At 42.3% G+C, this 18478-nt stretch overlaps 1 protein-coding gene across 1 annotated transcript; it reads left to right on the top strand.

Moving 5' to 3' along the window:
- The first annotated feature begins 719 nt into the window (after positions 1–719).
- dhrs13a.3 (dehydrogenase/reductase (SDR family) member 13a, duplicate 3) lies at positions 720–4350 on the top strand. The gene is made up of 5 exons (XM_036965786.2): positions 720–1720; positions 1838–1956; positions 2105–2228; positions 2669–2995; positions 3856–4350. Exons 1-5 carry the CDS (start codon positions 1594–1596, stop codon positions 4113–4115), a joined length of 957 nt encoding a protein of 318 aa, XP_036821681.1. The 5' UTR covers positions 720–1593; the 3' UTR covers positions 4116–4350.
- Positions 4351–18478: the final 14128 nt, after the last annotated feature.

The following is an 18478-nucleotide window of genomic DNA, read 5'->3' as shown; positions in this document are numbered from 1 at the left end:
TAATTCTTTCAACCATTCAGCAGTCCCTCATTCATCCTTCTATTACTTGTTACTTGTCAATGGGACCGGCTGACATTCACTCACTCACCCTTTCACTCTTTCCTTCACTCACTCCCTCACCCAAACTCACTGCACAAACTCCCTCTTTCACTCACTCCCTCACCCAAACTCACTGCACAAACTCCCTCTTTCACTCACTTGTCATCAGTGGTGGAAAGAGTACTGAAATATCCTACTCAAGTAAATGTACAGTTTAATACAATTTTACTCATGTAGAGGTAAAATTACTAACTTTGAAAACTACTTTAAAAAAGTACAAGTTCTCAGAAAAACTGCTCAATTACAGTAAGGAGAGTAGTTGCAATTAATTACTTTACACCTTTAAAAAACATAGGCTTGTAAAATATGTAATAATGTATGAATCATTTGTGATTGAGAGGCCTAAAGAGGAAGTAAACTACTAGTGCCAATAAATGGTTTAGATTAGATTTACAGTGGTCACCAAACCATTCCTAGTCGATCACCAAACATTTCTTATGAAAAAGGCTTGCGTTCTCATTTGTTTTATTCGTTTTATTCAGCAGCGCTAGCGCCGGGAAGGCAAAGTGTTCCCATGTTGAACCATTTCATGTTTCTCAAGATATAACTCCGTTTACCCGGCAGGCCCAGAGAGCAAATCAAGTATACCTAATATCTACCGCTCGCCAAACAGGTAGCTCAGATCACCGTGTCTGCAGTTTTCTTGCGCCATTGACTAGAGACTCAACGGATAGAGCAAATAGATTTTTTAACGAGTAAATTCATGTTTAAATTGTTAGCACTGTCAACACTTTGTTCAACAGTTTTATAAGCCACAAAATGTGCGTTTTGATAGGCTTTCGGGGTTATTTGTCTTTTTTAATATCGAGGAATAGTACAATTTCTCTGGTCATAGGAGTAACAACATTAATTGCTGCATGAGGCAAAATGTATGCAGTGTGAGTTGAGTCATCAGCTGGGACTGGAAGACTGTCCGATTTCCTCAGTCGAGGGAGGAAGAGAGGAGGGACGGTGACGGTCGGGTGAGGTGCAGCTTCACGGCTGCTCCCTCCTTCCCCGCAGACTGACCATCAGATGCTGGCCACCTGTACAGTAAAAAAACGATTTATTATGCTCACTCGGCTCACAAGCAATACCACATATTATATATTACTAGTGTGATCATATAGGCCTACCTACATTTTTTAAATTGCAAAATGGCCTGAGAAGAACAACATTGGCAGGGCAATTCAAGCGTAGTTAATATGTAGTGATCATGTATTGGCATGTTTTTTTAATGAAGGTTTTTTTTTAAATCTGAGATGTTAATCTCGAATTTCACTTTCCATCCGAAAGTGATCTATGCCCTCAATATGGAGCCGATTTTCATGCAGATTACAAAAACGACATCTGGTGGAATTACTTCCGTACTGCAGGTATAAATTAAACCCGGAAGCTGTTGAGGGCGTAATAAAAACAAAAACAGCACATGCCGTATGTTAGCCAGCTGAACTTTGATAGCTTTCAAACTAAATTACATTCCCGAATTCGGAAACAACGCTCGGTACTGTAATAATGTCGGTTTTGCTATCTATTCTGGCAGTAGGGATTGCGTTGTATTTGATACTTTATTACAATGTGATCAGGGGATCAAGATGCACGAGCTCTGTGACACTTAAAGGAAAGACTGCTATCGTAACAGGTTAGTTAGGCACATTTTGTTGCCTTACTATGTGATGGGACTGATTTAGTGTGCGCACGTTTTAAGTGCGTTCATGTGGAAGACCTTTACATTAACATGTGTTTTGTTGTTCCCTAGGGAGTAACACTGGTATTGGAAAGGCTACTGCTTTGGATTTGGCCAAGAGAGGTGCAAGGGTCATCCTTGCCTGCCGCAGCAAACAGAAAGCTGAGGCTGCTGTCTATGATATCAGAAGGGTTAGAGGAGCCTTATTGATAACATAATAATCAAAATATTATGTTGTGGCATAGCCATCTCAATACATACTGATCAGGGATTTGTTTGCCCTGTGTGAAAATGTATGGTGTTGGAAATCCACTGTTTGATTCCTCCTCTGTTCTATAGGAGAGTGGGAGCAATGAGGTGGTGTTCATGCATCTGGATCTGGGCAGTCTGAAGTCTGTTCGCTCCTTTGCTGAAACCTTCCTGAAGACTGAAGTCAGACTGGACCTGCTCATCAACAATGCAGGTGTGGCAGAGAAAGAGGGATTGGAAACATTCATTCCCAATACATAAAACACACTTTCTCTATTCAGTGAACCCTATTGAATCAAATGTGACACATCTCTTCTTACCCTATGGATAAAATAATGCACACATTTTAAGACAAATATAGAAATACTTGGACATTATGTGTAGCCTTACTCCCTGTCTCTGGTCTCACTGTCTGTCACCTTGAATTACCTCAACTACCTCATACCCCTGCACATTGACTCAGTACTGGTACTCCTTGTAAATAGCCTCGTTATTGTTATTTTGTGTTACTATTTCCTTTTTTTATTTAGCAAATATTTTTCTTACTTTTTAGCTCTACATTGTTGGGAATGGGCTCATAAGTAAGCATTTCAAGGTACCCTCTATACCTGTTGTATTCGGCTAATGTGACCAATAAAATGTGATTCGTTTCAGGAATGCTGGGGCCTGGCTACACTGAGGATGGGTTCGGCATGGTGTTTGGTGTCAACCACTTAGGCCACTTCCTGTTGACCTGCTTGCTGCTGGACCGGCTGAAGGAGTGTGGTCCTAGTCGTGTTGTCAACGTGTCGGCTCTCCTACACCGGCTAGGCTCTGTCGACTTTGGCCTCCTGGGTACCCACAAGGACCTGGTGTCAGGCCAGTCCACCTGGCATAACTTCAGGGCCTACTGCCACAGCAAGCTGTGCAACGTGCTCTTCACCCGGGAGCTGGCCAACCGCCTGGAGGGGACCAGCGTTACCACCTACAGTCTCCACCCAGGTCAGTAGCTCTCCACCTTCAGCCTCCACCCAGGTCAGTAGCTCTCCACCTACAGCCTCCACCCAGGTCAATTGCTCTCCACCTACAGCCTCCACCCAGGTCAGTTGCTCTCCACCTACTGCCTCCACCCAGGTCAGTTGCTCTCCACCTACAGCCTCCACCCAGGTCAGTTGCTCTCCACCTACAGCCTCCACCCAGGTCAGTTGCTCTCCACCTACAGCCTCCACCCAGGTCAGTTGCTCTCCACCTACAACCTCCACCCAGGTCAGTTGCTCTCCACCTACAGCCTCCACCCAGGTCAGTTGCTCTCCACCTACAGCCTCCACCCAGGTCAGTTGCGCTCCACCTACAGCCTCCACCCAGGTCAGTTGCTCTCCACCTACAGCCTCCACCCAGGTCAGTTGCTCTCCACCTACAGCCTCCACCCAGGTCAGTTGCTCTCCACCTACAGCCTCCACCCAGGTCAGTTGCTCTCCACCTACAGCCTCCACCCAGGTCAGTTGCTCTCCACCTACAGCCTCCACCCAGGTCAGTTGCTCTCCACCTACAGCCTCCACCCAGGTCAGTTGCTCTCCACCTACAGCCTCCACCCAGGTCAGTTGCTCTCCACCTACAGCCTCCACCCAGGTCAGTTGCTCTGCCTTGGAGAACCTAGAAGGGATCCTTCTTACTTGGTTTTACATTTGAGTTTTTCTGTAATCTATATGCAGACTGTTTGATGTTTCAGATGGCTAGTATGTGTCAAGTGTGTATTGTATAGTGTGTTTTTACACAGCAGTACTGCGTTTGCAAAACATTGCAGACAATGTGGTTTATTCTATTCCATCCTATCGCATACTAAATTACCATTTGTCATTTAGGGGTCATTCACACTGAGTTCGGTCGCAACCTGAAACTATGGCAGAGGCTCTTTCTAGAGCCCATCTCTAAGCTTTTCTTCATGGATGTTGAGAGGGGAGCCCAGACCACCCTACACTGTGCCCTCCAAGAGGGGATCGAGCCGCTGAGTGGACGCTACTTCTCTTCATGTGCTCTACAGGAAGTAGGCGCCAAGGGGCGGGACGATGCTTTGGCTAAGAAGCTGTGGGAGGTGAGTGAGAGGCTATCCAACCTATCCTGAGAGACTCTGATTCTAGCCATGGCAAAGATTTTGGAATATACTGACAAGATATTGAACTGTCCACTATAACAATGGTAATCAATGTCCATGAAGGACTCTCTCTCTCTCTCTCTCTCTCTCTCTCTCTCTCTGACTAATGCCTTGTTATCACCAATGATGCCTTGTAACTTATGATTTTGCTTTGTATATTGGAATTAATTTCATTCACAATGTTATTAAATACTTACGTTCTGTTTCTAATGACCATTTCTTGATCTTAGTCAGCAATGTCAGTTAATAGACTTGGTTAATAAACAAATGATTCCAGGTGATTAATATAGTTCATATAATGTCCTCCTACACCACTACTTCACATTTGTATTTTTGCACGGATGGAAGGAGTCCTCGCTCTTGCTTTGCCTATTTGGTTCCAGTGTCCTTTAACAGCACAGAGGGATAACACTTCAAGTGAACTAACAGCACAGAGGGATAACACTTCAAGTGAACTAACAGCACAGAGGGATAACACTTCAAGTGAACTAACAGCACAGAGGGATAACACTTCAAGTGAACTAACAGCACAGAGGGATAACACTTCAAGTGAACTAACAGCACAGAGGGATAACACTTCAAGTGAACTAACAGCACAGAGGGATAACACTTCAAGTGAACTAACAGCACAGAGGGATAACACTTCAAGTGAACTAACAGCACAGAGGGATAACACTTCAAGTGAACTAACAGCACAGAGGGATAACACTTCAAGTGAACAAAGTCACTTTCCGATGACTGATGTGCCTTTTTGAAGGAGGCCTTACTACAGGTCCAAAGATGGACTTATACCATGTGCTTGTCTCACAATATTCAGTGGAGGAATGTTTTCTGAAGAAGAAAGCGCTGTACTGATATGTTTATATTTGTGTGCTTTTAAAGAGAAAGATTTACACTGGTTTTGTGGCACAATGTCATAGATTAGGGATTGATGACTAATGACTGAACTTTCCCACAGTTGTCAATCAGGTCATTCATAACATTCACTGACTGGGTAGCTACACTTACATACTCACCATGAACTTGCAGAAACTGAAGGAACTGTCAGTCATTCTGCTCGGTCATTATGACAGGCCATGTGTTCAGCACAGGCTAAGCAGACGATAGGAGTACTACTTGGGTTGGGTTCCATACAGATTATAAGGATGGACTTTCTTTGGAGGTTACTTATTAAACAAACACAAGTGTTATGTATACATTTCTGTTGAAACACACAACTTTTACAGGCTTTATCTAATCTTTAGTTTTCCATTAACTATGTGAATTGTGAAGATACAGTATGTTACACATTTCTTTTTTGAAAAACTTTTTGTTTTTAGATCACAACAGAATATATTACACATTTCAATCTATCAATGATATACATACAAAAATGATAATCTACCAACAATTTTATAGAATGGCAAATAGTCTTTCTGCTTCTGAATGAAAATATAGTATGTGTGTATGTCTGTGTGTACAATGAACAGGTAGGTGTTCATGCCCCTGTGTGGCTGTCATGTTTTCCCTGTACACCAGGGAGCAGTAGCATATCACTGCTCTTGTAGAAACTGCAATTTACCAAGCTGTTCCTTCCTTGCAGTTGTTGCTTGGAGCAAGGTTGTCGAGGACCTTGACCTATGGATTATGTTCATTATGAACACTGATTATTAACACTGGTACACTTGAAAGCGAGGTCAGTTTTGTATGTTAAGAGCTTCGCTCATGTAATTACTCAGGAGGACAGTCTCTGGTGCAGGCTTCAACTTTCACCTCTGTTATGTGTGGGGAGACATGCACCTACTATCGATTTCGCTCGCTCGCTCGCTCACTGTCCCTCTCCTTTCTCAGGTGAATAGAGTGGGGGACGACAGACTGGCACAGTGGACTATAGGACAGTGGTGAACTTCCTGTCCTGTTCTGTTCACCTCAGATCCAATAGTTATCAAGCCCCTCTCTACAGTCGCTGTACTATACTATCTCAGTCCACAGAAGAATTAACACAAGTAGGCAGTTCCTGAACACATTTCTATTTTTTATAGACCTAATTTCTAGTGATGTCGTGCTCTCGGTCCCATTCAGTGGCATTCTTTTTCAATTGCAATTATGTGAATCAGGTATTTAAGTGCCAAGCTGTAACAAACACCTGCCTGCCCAGTAGCTCTCCAGGACTGAAGCAGGAGACCCCTGTCCTACACTCTGCTCTCCTCTAACAGAGTGGTCTGTCTAATATTATTCCTCCTAGTCTCAGATCTGCAGCTAGTTGATAGGTATTCTGTAGTTGATAGGTATTCTAGAGTTGATAGGTATTCTGTCACCCTCTCCCCTCCATGGGTTAAGAAACGAGGCATTGATGACCTGCTCTGTTCTTGCTGTTTACTGTGGACATACTCCCGAGCAGAGGCCAGGAGGCAGTACAGTACTTAGTGACTGGATTAGTGCTTCAATTAGCTAGCTATCAATTAACATAGAGGGCCCTGATTGATTTACATACTACAGGCCTGATTTACTGAGTGCATCTGTTATTTTCAGAAGACAATACAATATAAAATGCATTACAAAAAAGATGACAATGGTGGAGAGAAGACAACTTTATGTTTTGGTGTAAAAAAACATGTATTTTTTCTCTTGTTCTTGTCTTTTGAAATTAACTGGTGGAAACATTGCACAGGGTGCTCAGCAAATCTATAAACACAAAGCCAGAAGGTACTGTTATATCTGGGGAGTGGTGGATGTGTGGTGTGGTCTGTTCTATGGCAGAGCATTCAGGACAGAAGGAAGGAGTAGGATGAGGAAGAGTAGTGGACGGCCCCTGGATCACTGAACCGTGGCATCCACATCACTCTGTATGTGCGCCGTGGCAACGCAGAGCAGCGGTTTCCTCGGCAACTGCAGGGGCCACGTTGGAGTGACAAAAGACTGAGTTCTTGACATGCATGCGTGCTACTGTCTGCCTTTTATAAGTTCCTCAGATCTACCATGGATGGATGCCTTATGCTGAGGCAATGTGTTACTCTGGCTGTTGTTCTGCCGAGTATGCTTTATATTTATCACACCTCAGAACCTAGACGTCCACTTGTTTATGTTAAGAGATGATGCTAGCATCATGCCATGTCAGGGACGCTTATTAGACCCAACTGAACCCATTGAACCTTTATGATCGCCTTCTTTGGGCATTATGCATACTATAAAATGTATAGCGAGAGTACAATATTGGTTTGTGTGAGTATGTAACATTTTGTGTGTGCATGTCTGGTTTTATCAATGTTTTTAAGCTTTTTAGTTATTTTTAAGACGTGTGATCGAGGGAGAGATGTTGTGATGTAATATTAATGGGAGTGTATGGTACTGGGAGCAGGGGGTGTGGACTTGGTACTGCTGGTAACTGTCAGGTAGGAGAGTAGCTCTGGTGATGGTGTCTGGCCTCGGTTGGGGGTTTGGAGAAACACTGGATTGTGGGTGGGTGGCAACAAAAGACTGTTGGTTTATTCCAATTCAGACCTCTCTTCCTCAGGCAATGTGCATCCCTTCACACACCCTTCCAGCCCAGCCTTTATCCGTAACAGAGGAAGTTGATAAATAGAATCATCCTCTGGGTCTTGTTATTCTCTAATCTGCTAATCTGTGATTAACGATGTTTACAAATATGATGCGCCGCAAAGTGTCAGAATCGTGGCTCACACCTTTCTCTGTCATATATACCCCCCCCCCCCCCCGAATTCTCTGAGGAGGTCTACTGCTGTACACCGTGTCACATCGCTCCACTGACAGTTTATAAACACCAATGGTGGGAAATTAAGTAGGGATTCCTTTGTCTAGTAATTGAAATGGAGACATTAGCAGTAATACGAATAGAGATCACAGAGGTCTGATTCTTTGTGAAGTTGATAAGTAAAAAGTAAAGTTGGCATCACACCAAGATCCCTAATGTGTTTTTAATAGTCACCAGTGTTTTGAGATTGTACTTTAGCTAGACTTGATCAGAGTTTGTATCTGAGTTTGTATATCGTGTAAAAGTTATCTCTGTTCTGTTCACGTTGTAATTAGCATAGTGGTTTCCCACTGTGTCTGGAAATCAACGAGAAACAGACATGGCGAGAAGAAATGTTTCTTTCATAAAAGCTTTATAAACATACATTCAATCACACCACTTAGGTAAATGAACCCATTTCCCATTTTCTGCAATTTGCAGTAATCTAATGAGGTAAAATGTGGCTTGCTGCGAGGGACTGCCAGGGTAAAGGCAGCCTACCAGGAAGGTTATTGCTGTAAAAGCTATCAATTAGACAAAAACTATAGCATTTTGCAATTGGGTTACTAATTGGCAATTAGATACTCTAAAATAAGTGCATTGTCTTGTTTTACTTGTGTGATTTACTATGAGCTATTGAAGGTATTTACTAAAGGTGAACTGTCAATCCCATTGCAGGGCTGATAGTCCTTCAATGTGGTGTTCTCTTGCTTTTCAAATGGAAAAGGTAAAACTGGAATCCCTGTTCTACACTAAGGCTAGCCTATTTAGTTGGCTTGCTAAAGAAGAGAGGGCAGAGATCCCTCAGTCATCAGGGCATACTACATATGATGGAGGACAGAATTAAGAAGCTGAATCCCCTTGTGTTCTGGGTCTGTGTGTGCAAATCGGAGACAAATTCCAATATCTCTCTAACATGGACACAAAAAGCTTTTGGATTGAACTGGGTTTAATTGTATACTGATATCTGTCTGCATTTCTTGCCAGCAGTCAGGTTGAGTTGTATATCTGTCTGCATTTCTTGCCGGCAGGCAGGTTGAGTTGTACATCTGACTGCATTTCTTGCCGGCAGGCAGGTTGAGTTGTACATCTGTCTGCATTTCTTGCCAGCAGTCAGGTTGAGTTGTATATCTGTCTGCATTTCTTGCCGGCAGGCAGGTTGAGTTGTATATCTGTCTGCATTTCTTGCCGGCAGGCAGGTTGAGTTGTATATCTGTCTGCATTTCTTGCCGGCAGGCAGGTTGAGTTGTATATCTGTCTGCATTTCTTGCCGGCAGGCAGGTTGAGTTGTATATCTGTCTGCATTTCTTGCCGGCAGGCAGGTTGAGTTGTATATCTGTCTGCATTTCTTGCCGGCAGGCAGGTTGAGTTGTATATCTGTATCTCTTTCTTGCCAGCAGGCAGGTTGAGTTGTATATCTGTCTGCATTTCTTGCTAACAGTGGGGCAAAAAAGCCCGGGCAACGAAGGAGTGGCTTTGTAAGAAGCATTTCAAGGTCCTGGAGTGGCCTAGCCAGTCTCCAGATCTCAACCCCATAGAAAATCTTTGGAGGGAGTTGAAAGTCCCTGTTGCCCAGCAACAGCCCCAAAACATCACTGCTCTAGAGGAGATCTGCATGGAGGAATGGGCCAAAATACCAGCAACAGTGTGTGAAAACCTTGTGAAGACTTACAGAAAACGTTTGACCTCTGTCATTGCCAACAAAGGGTATATAACAAAGTATTGAGATAAACTTTTGTTATTGACCAAATACTTATTTTCCACTAAATTTGCAAATAAATTCATTAAAAATCCTACAATGTGATTTTCTGGATTTTTTTTCTTCTCATTTTGTCTGTCATAGTTGAAGTGTACCTATGATGAAAATGACAGGCCTCTCTCATCTTTTTAAGTGGGGGAACTTGCACAATTGGTGGCTGACTAAATACTTTTTTGCCCCACTGTATGTCTTTCTTGCCGGCAGGCAGGTTGAGTTGTTATTTTACTGCAGTCACTCTGTATTGTTCCCTACTCATCCACTTGGCATACAACACAATAGTAATACAGTGCATTTGGACAGTATTCAGACCTTGCCTTTTCCCACATTTTGTTATGTTACAGCCTTATTCTAAAATGGACTCAATAAAAGCATTTCCCCATCATTCTATACACGATACCCCACAATGACAAATAGAAAACAGGTTTTTAGATTTTGTATTCAAAATAAAAATCAGAACTACCTTATTTACATAAGTATTCAGACCCTTTGTTATGAGACTCAAAATTGAGCTCAGGTACATCCTGTTTCCATTGATCATCCTTGTGATGTTTCTACAACTTGATTGGCATCCACCTGAGGTAAATTCAATTGATTGGACTTGATTTGGAAAGGCACACATCTGAATGTACAGTTGAAGTCGGAATTTACATACACTTAGGTTGGACTATGCCACTTTGTTTACATACTCATCTCATTTGTACATACTGTACTCGATACCATCTACTGTATCTTGCCTATGCTGCTCTGTACCATCACTCATTCATATATCCTTATGTACATATTCTTTATCCCCTTACACTGTACAAGACAGTAGTTTTGGAATTGTTAGTTAGATTACTTGTTATTACTGCATTGTCGGAACTAGAAGCACAAGCATTTCGCTACACTCGCATTAACATCTGCTAACCATGTGTATGTGACAAATAAAATTTGATTTGATTTGAGTCATTAAAACTTGTTTTTCAACCACAACACATTTCTTGTTAACAAACTATAGTTTTGGCAAGTCGGTTAGGACATCTACTTTGTGCAGGACACAAGTCATTTTTTCCAACAATTGTTTACAGACAGATTATTTCACTTGTAATTCACTGTATCACAATTCCAGTGGGTCAGATGTTTACATACACTAAGTTGACTGTGCCTTTAAACAGCTTGGAAAAGTCCAGAAAAAAGATGTCATGGCTTTAAAGGCTTCTGATAGGCTAATTGACATAATTTGAATCAATTGGACGTGTACCTGTTGATGTATTTCAATGCCTACCTTCAAAAAGTGCCTCTTTGCTTGACATCATGAGAAAATCAAAAGAAAACAGCCAAGACCTCAGAAAGAAATTCTAGACTTCCACAAGTCTGGTTAATCCTTGGGAGCAATTTCCAAATGCCTGAAGGTACCACGTTCATCTGTACAAACAATAGTACGCAAGTATAAACACCATGGGACCACGCAGCCGTTCTACCGCTCAGGAAGGAGAGGTGTTCTGTCTCCTAGAGATTAACGTACTTTGGTGAAAAAAGTGCAAGTCAATCCCAGAACAACAGCAAAGGACCTTGTGAAGATGCTGGAGGAAACAGGTACAAAGGTATCTACTGTGCCTTGCGAAAGTATTCGGCCCCCTTGAACTTTGCGACATTTCAGGCTTCAAACATAAAGATATAAAACTGTATTTTTTTGTGAAGAATCAACAACAAGTGGGACACAATCATGAAGTGGAACGACATTTATTGGATATTTCAAACTTTTTTAACAAATCAAAAACTGAAAAATTGGGCGTGCAAAATTATTCAGCCCCCTTAAGTTAATACTTTGTAGCGCCACCTTTTGCTGCGATTACAGCTGTAAGTCGCTTGGGGTATGTCTCTATCAGTTTTGCACATCGAGAGACTGACATTTTTTCCCATTCCTCCTTGCAAAACAGCTCGAGCTCAGTGAGGTTGGATGGAGAGCATTTGTGAACAGCAGTTTTCAGTTCTTTCCACAGATTCTCGAATGGATTCAGGTCTGGACTTTGACTTGGCCATTCTGACACCTGGATATGTTTATTTTTGAACCATTCCATTGTAGATTTTGCTTTATGTTTTGGATCATTGTCTTGTTGGAAGACAAATCTCCGTCCCAGTCTCAGGTCTTTTGCAGACTCCATCAGGTTTTCTTCCAGAATGGTCCTGTATTTGGCTCCATCCATCTTCCCATCAATTTTAACCATCTTCCCTGTCCCTGCTGAAGAAAAGCAGGCCCAAACCATGATGCTGCCACCACCATGTTTGACAGTGGGGATGGTGTGTTGCTTTTACGCCACACATAACATTTTGCATTGTTGCCAAAAAGTTCAATTTTGGTTTCATCTGACCAGAGCACCTTCTTCCACGTTTGGTGTGTCTCCCAGGTGGCTGCATCTCTGATCAGTCTTTTCCTTGTATGAGCTGAAAGTTTAGAGGGACGGCCAGGTCTTGGTAGATTTGCAGTGGTCTGATACTCCTTCCATTTCAATATTATCTCTTGCACAGTGCTCCTTGGGATGTTTAAAGCTTGGGAAATCTTTTTGTATCCAAATCCGGCTTTAAACTTCTTCACAACAGTATCTCGGACCTGCCTGGTGTGTTCCTTGTTCTTCATGATGCTCTCTGCGCTTTTAACGGACCTCTGAGACTATCACAGTGCAGGTGCATTTATACGGAGACTTGATTACACACAGGTGGATTGTATTTATCATCATTAGTCATTTAGGTCAACATTGGATCATTCAGAGATCCTCACTGAACTTCTGAAGAGAGTTTGCTGCACTGAAAGTAAAGGGGCTGAATAATTTTGCACGCCCAATTTTTCAGTTTTTGATTTGTTAAAAAAGTTTGAAATATCCAATAAATGTCGTTCCACTTCATGATTGTGTCCCACTTGTTGTTGATTCTTCACAAAAAAATACAGTTTTATATCTTTATGTTTGAAGCCTGAAATGTGGCAAAAGGTCGCAAAGTTCAAGGGGGCCGAATACTTTCGCAAGGCACTGTATATCCACGTAAAACGAGTCCTATATCGATATAACCTGAAAGGCCGCTCAGCAAGGAAGAAGCCACTGCTCCAAAACCACCATTAAAAAAGCCAGACTACGGTTTGCAACTGCACATGGGGACAAAGATTGTACTTTGGTCTGATGAAACAGAAATATAACTGTTTGGCCATAATGACCATCGTTATGCTTGGAGGAAAAAGGGGGAGGCTTGCAAGCTGAAGTACACCATCCCATCCGTGAAGCATGGGGTGGCAGCATCATGTTGTGGGGGTGCTTTGCTGTAGGAGGGACTGGTGCACTTCACAAAATAGATGATATTATGAGGTAGGAACATAGTGGATATATTGAAGTAACATCTCAAGACATCAGTCAGGAAGTTAATGCTTGATCAAAAATGGGTCTTCCAAATGGACAATGACCCCAAGCATACTTCCAAAGTTGTGGCAAAATGGCTTAAGGACAACAAAGTCAAGGTATTGGAGTGGCCATCACAAAGCCCTGACCTCAATCCCATAGAAAATATGTGGGCAGAACTGAAAAAGCACGTGCGAGCAAGGAGGCATTACAAACTTGACTCAGTTACACCAGCTCTGTCAGGAGGAATGGGCCAAAATTCACCCAATTTATTCTGGGAGGCTTTTGGAAGGTTATCCAAAACATTTGACTCAAGTTAAACAATTTAAAGGCAATGCAACCAAATACTAATTGAGTGTATGTAAACTTCTGAACCACTGGGAATGTGATGAAAGAAATAAAAGCTGAAATAATTAATTCTCTCTACTATTATTCTGACATTTCACATTCTTAAAATAAAGTGGTGATCCTAACTGACCTAAGACAGGGAATTTTTACTAGGATTAAATGTCAGGAATTGTGAAAAACTGAGTTTAAATGTATTTGGCTAAGGTGTATGTAAACTTCCGACTTCAACTGTATATACGTCCCACAATTGACAGTGCATGTCTGAGCAAAAACCAAGCCATGAGGTCGAGGGAAATGTCCGTGGAATGCCGAGACAGGATTGTGTCGAGGCACAGATCTTTTGTGGAAGTGTACCAAAAAATCTGCAGCATTGAAGGTCCCCAAAAACCCAATGGCCTCATTTACTGAGAATTTGTTGTTAACTGAGTTGCCTAGTTAAAAAGAGGTTAAATTTAAAAAATGAAAATCATTCTTAAATGGAAGAAGTTTGGAACCACCAAGACGCTTCTTAGAGCTGGCCGTCCGGCCAAACAGCAATGGGGGAAACGGGCCTTGTTCAGGGAGGTGACCACGAACCCGATGGTCACTTTAACAGAACTCCAGAGTTCTTCTGTGGAGATAGAAGGATAACCTTCTCAGCAGCACTCCACCAATCCGACCTTTATGGTAGAGTGGCCAGACAGAAGCCACTCCTCATTAAAAGGCAAATGACAGCCTGCTTGGAGTTGGCCAAAAGGCACCTAAAGGACTCTGACCATGAGAAACAAGATCCTCTGGTCTGATGAAACCAATATTGAACTCTTTTACCTGATTGCAAAGCATCAAATCTGGAGGAAACCTGGCACCATCCCTATGGTGAAGCATGGTGTTGGAAGCATCATGCTGTGGGGATGTTCTTCAGCAGCAAGGACTGGAAGACTAGTCAGGATCGAGGGAAAAATGAACGAAGCGGAATACAGAGAGATCCTCAATGAAAATCTGCTCCAGAGCGCTCAGGACCTCAGACGGGGAAGAAGGTTCACCTTCCAACAGGACAATGGCCCTAAGCACACAGCCAAAACAACAAAGGAGTGGCTTCAGGATAAGTCTCTGAGTGGCCCAGACAGAACCCAGACATGAACCCAATCGAACATCTCTGGAGAGACCTGAAAATATTTTTGCAGTGACGCTCCCCATCCAACCTGACAGAGCTTGAGAGGATCTGCAGAGAAGAATGGGAGAAACTCCCCAAGTACAGGTGTGCCAAGCTTGTAGCGTCACAAAGTACTGAGTAAAGGGTCTGAATACTTATGTAAAATGTGCTATTTAATTATTTTTTTTAAAACATGTTCATGCAAGTTTCTAAAAAACAGTTTTTGCTTTGTCATTATGGGGTATTGTGTGTAGATTGATATCTATTCAATCCGTTTTAGAATAAGGCTGTAACTTAATTAATAAAATGTGGAAAAGGTCAAGGGATCTGAATACTTTCTGAATGTACTGTATGTAGTACTACACACTGTGGCTGGACCACACAACACCAAGAGTTGGAGTGAGTCATAATAATATAGGCACATGATCCCCACTTAGGCCACAGTAGAAGTTGACCTCTTGCCATGGACGAAAGCCACTCCGCATTGACTATGTGTTTGTGTCCGTCTAAAAGCACAGCCTACATTGCTAGAAGTGTTTTAGTTGTTTTAGTTTGGTGAAAAGGTTTAAATATGAATAGACAGACTTGAGATACTTTTTCTCCTTTATCCACCAACACCATTCATATGTGTAATGTTCAGCAGTGTTGTGTTGTTTTGTGAAATGGTCCACTTAAGTCGCTTCTACAGACTTTCTACTGAAAGACAATAAAAAAAAAATCAATTACGTGACGTAAACAACTTCGCCTGGAGTGGGGTGAGTGAACGGGCCTCTTTTGACAGCTCAAGGCTGCTGTGTTTGTGTGTATTCCATTGGAAATTGATAGAGAAATTCTGAAGGAAGCATCGGTATCGATCAGGCTCTAATTGCACCTCTCGCTGGCTCGCTGAAGAAAAGCCTCCATCCTGGCAGGCCAGCACGGCTCAAAGCCAACCGTCATCTGTGCAATTAACACCGAGCTGTGTTCACAATGCACTGAATGAACGTCTCGGCAGCAGCCGCTTGTGTGTGTTTACCGCAGCAGCACAGGAATCTGGGATATCTCAGTAACGCATGTTTGTTTGCAGAAGGTCATTGTTAGTTATTTTGTGAAAAAGAGGGTCGTTGTTGGGGGGAGGGGATACGCAGAGAGATGTTTAAAAAACCACACAACCTCCAAAGAAGACTTTAAACATTAGCTGAGTGTTGCCTTGAAAACACATCCTGACAGCACAAGGTTATTCTAGGGGGTGTTCAGACCTTTAATTACCGACAACAGTTAACTAACTCTCCTTGGCTCGGAGAGACTGAGACAGCCAAGGCAAACGTTTACCAACCGATGTGTGGAGCACTCAAATGTAAAAATAAATCAATCCAAAAACGGTCCCTCTTCGAAAACACACAATAAGTAATGTCTCTTAAACCTTTTAATTTGCAGCTAATTGGCTGTAATTGCTGCAGCTGCTGTGGTCTCACTGGCTGGATCACCACGCTGCTGCTGCTGCCCCTCAGTTTATCCACAAGTGCTTTTCTGTGGAGATTCATTCACCGGCGGAACACTGCTATGCCTGTCTCTTACATTTGTCAGGCCTATCTCGTTAGGAGGAACGTCCTCGACCATATGTGACGAGGGGGCTGGAGCGAAGGGTGGAGGGGGGTTGAGAGGGGGACTGCAGCTGACTGGCCTGACGTCCATGATGTCTGTTTGGGGGTCTAGAGTGCCCCTCAGGTGGGGTTTTGTAAATCTGATTAACTCTGAGACCTGTTTACAGAAACAACTATATATGAGTAGTATGAGACTGGCGACCACAGCAGCTGATGCATGGAGTCTCTACGCCCACTCTCACCTGCTGCCCCAGAGACACAGCAATGCTCTTCATGTCTTATTGGAAAATACATCTCGTTCATCCCTGAAATAAAAGATCAGGTGGTTTGAAATGATTAGATCTGCATTCTTTGTGGCTTGATTAAAGTGTGTGAGAGGGAGGACGTGGCCAAGTTTGTGTCTACGCTCATGTCCTTTACTGAACATATGTGTGTCTGTTGGGCTGTACTCAACAAGTGAGGGGGAGGGAGGTGCACTCCCGCACCCACTACATCCCTCTAACGCCAACCCTGTGCTGCTGGCTGCTGGGAAGGGAACAGACAGCAGACAGGACAGAGTGATCAATATCGGTCACTGGCTATCGATCGGGTCCTTATCGATCAGGTGGGCAGCGGGAGGCCAGGGGAAGGGAAGTCTGCTGATCCTCGTCCCAGCAATTGTTTAGGGTCACTGACAAATTCAATTGCCTATCAGGGACCGATCATGGGAACAAACGTCTGCTGTCGATACATGGGCTTTGCCCTGTGGTAGCTGTCACTCAGTATCACCCCTGTTTTGAGCATGGGGGCTTGGTCAGTAGGCCAGGGTGGGTGTTAGGGGGGACAAACTCATGTCCAGAAGTGATCCAGTCAGATTCTGATAATGTACTTCAGAAAGTATTCGTACCCCTTGACTTATTCCACATTTTGTTGTGTCACAGCCTGAATTCAAAATGAATTAAATAGATTTGTTTATAATCACAAAGTGAAAACAACATGTTTTTAGACAATTTTGCAAATGTATTGAAAATTAAATACAGAAATATCTTATTTACATAAGTATTCACACCATTGTTAGAATCATGTTAGAATCACCTATGGCAGTCTTTTTGGGTAAGTCTCTAAGAGCTTTGCACCCCTGGATTGTGCAATATTTGCCAATTATTCTTTTCAAAATTCTTCAAGCTCTGTCAAATTGGTCGTTGATCATTGCTAGACAACCGTTTTTAAATCTTACCATAGATTTAAGTCAAAACTGTAACTCGGTCACTCAGGAACATCCAATGTCTTCTTAGTAAGCAACTCCATTGTAGATTTGGCCTTATGTTTTAGGTTATTTTTCTGCTGAAAGGTGAATTAATCTCCCAGTGTCTCGTAGAAAGCAGACTGAACCAGCTTTTCCTCTATGATTTTGCCTGCACTTAGCTACATTCCGTTTATTTTTTACCCTGAAAAACTCCCCAGTCCTTAATGATTACCAGCATACCCATAACATGATGCAGCCACCACCACTGATTGAAAATATGCAGAGTGGTACTCAGTAATGTGTTGTATTGGATTAGCCCCAAACATAACACTTTGTATTCAGGACAAACAGTTCATTGCTTTGCCACATTTTTTCAGTAATACTTTAGTGCCTTGTTGCAAACAGGAATAATGTTTTGGAATATTTGTATTCTGTACAGGTTTCCTTCTTTTCCCTCTGTCATTTAGGTTAGTATTGTGGAGTAACTACAATGTTGTTGATCCATCCTCAGTTTTCTCCTCTCACAGACATTAAACTCTGTAACTATTTAAAAATCACTATTGGCCTTATGGTGAAATCCCTAAGCGGTTTCTTTCCTCTCTGGCGCCTGTATCTTTGTAGTGACTGGATGTATTGATATATCATTCAAAGTGTAATGAATAACTTCACCATGCTCAAAATAAGGAATTCAATGTCTGCTTTTTTATTTTTAAAACCTCCATGGCCTTTGTGGTTTAATCTGTGTTTGAAATTCACTGCTCGACTGAGGGACTTTACAGATAATTGTGTGTGTGGGGTACAGAGAATCATGTTAAACACAGAGAGAGTCCATGAAACTTATTCTGTGACTTATTAAGCACATTTTTACTCCTGAACTTATTTAGGCTTTTCATGACAAAGTGGTTGAGTACTTATTGACTCGAGACATTTCAGTTTTTTATTTTTTATTAATTTGTAAAAATATCTAAAAACATAATTTCACTTTGATCTTATGGGGTTGTGTGTGTGTGTGTGTGTGTGTGTGTGTGTGTGTGTGTATGTGTGTGTGTGTGTGTGTGTGTGTAGGCCAGTGATACAAAATCTGAATTTAATCAATTTTAAATTCAGGCTTGTAACACAACACAATGTGGAAAAAGGCCAAGGGTGTGAATATTGTGCTTTCTGAAGGCACTGTAGGCTACAGCTGTGTGT

Source organism: Oncorhynchus mykiss, chromosome 27, assembly GCF_057628025.1.
Source record: "Oncorhynchus mykiss isolate SJ-2025 chromosome 27, ASM5762802v1, whole genome shotgun sequence".
NCBI classification, from domain to species: domain Eukaryota; kingdom Metazoa; phylum Chordata; class Actinopteri; order Salmoniformes; family Salmonidae; genus Oncorhynchus; species Oncorhynchus mykiss.
The sequence above is the reverse complement of the archived record's forward strand: the minus strand, read 5'-3'. Positions and strand labels throughout refer to the sequence as shown.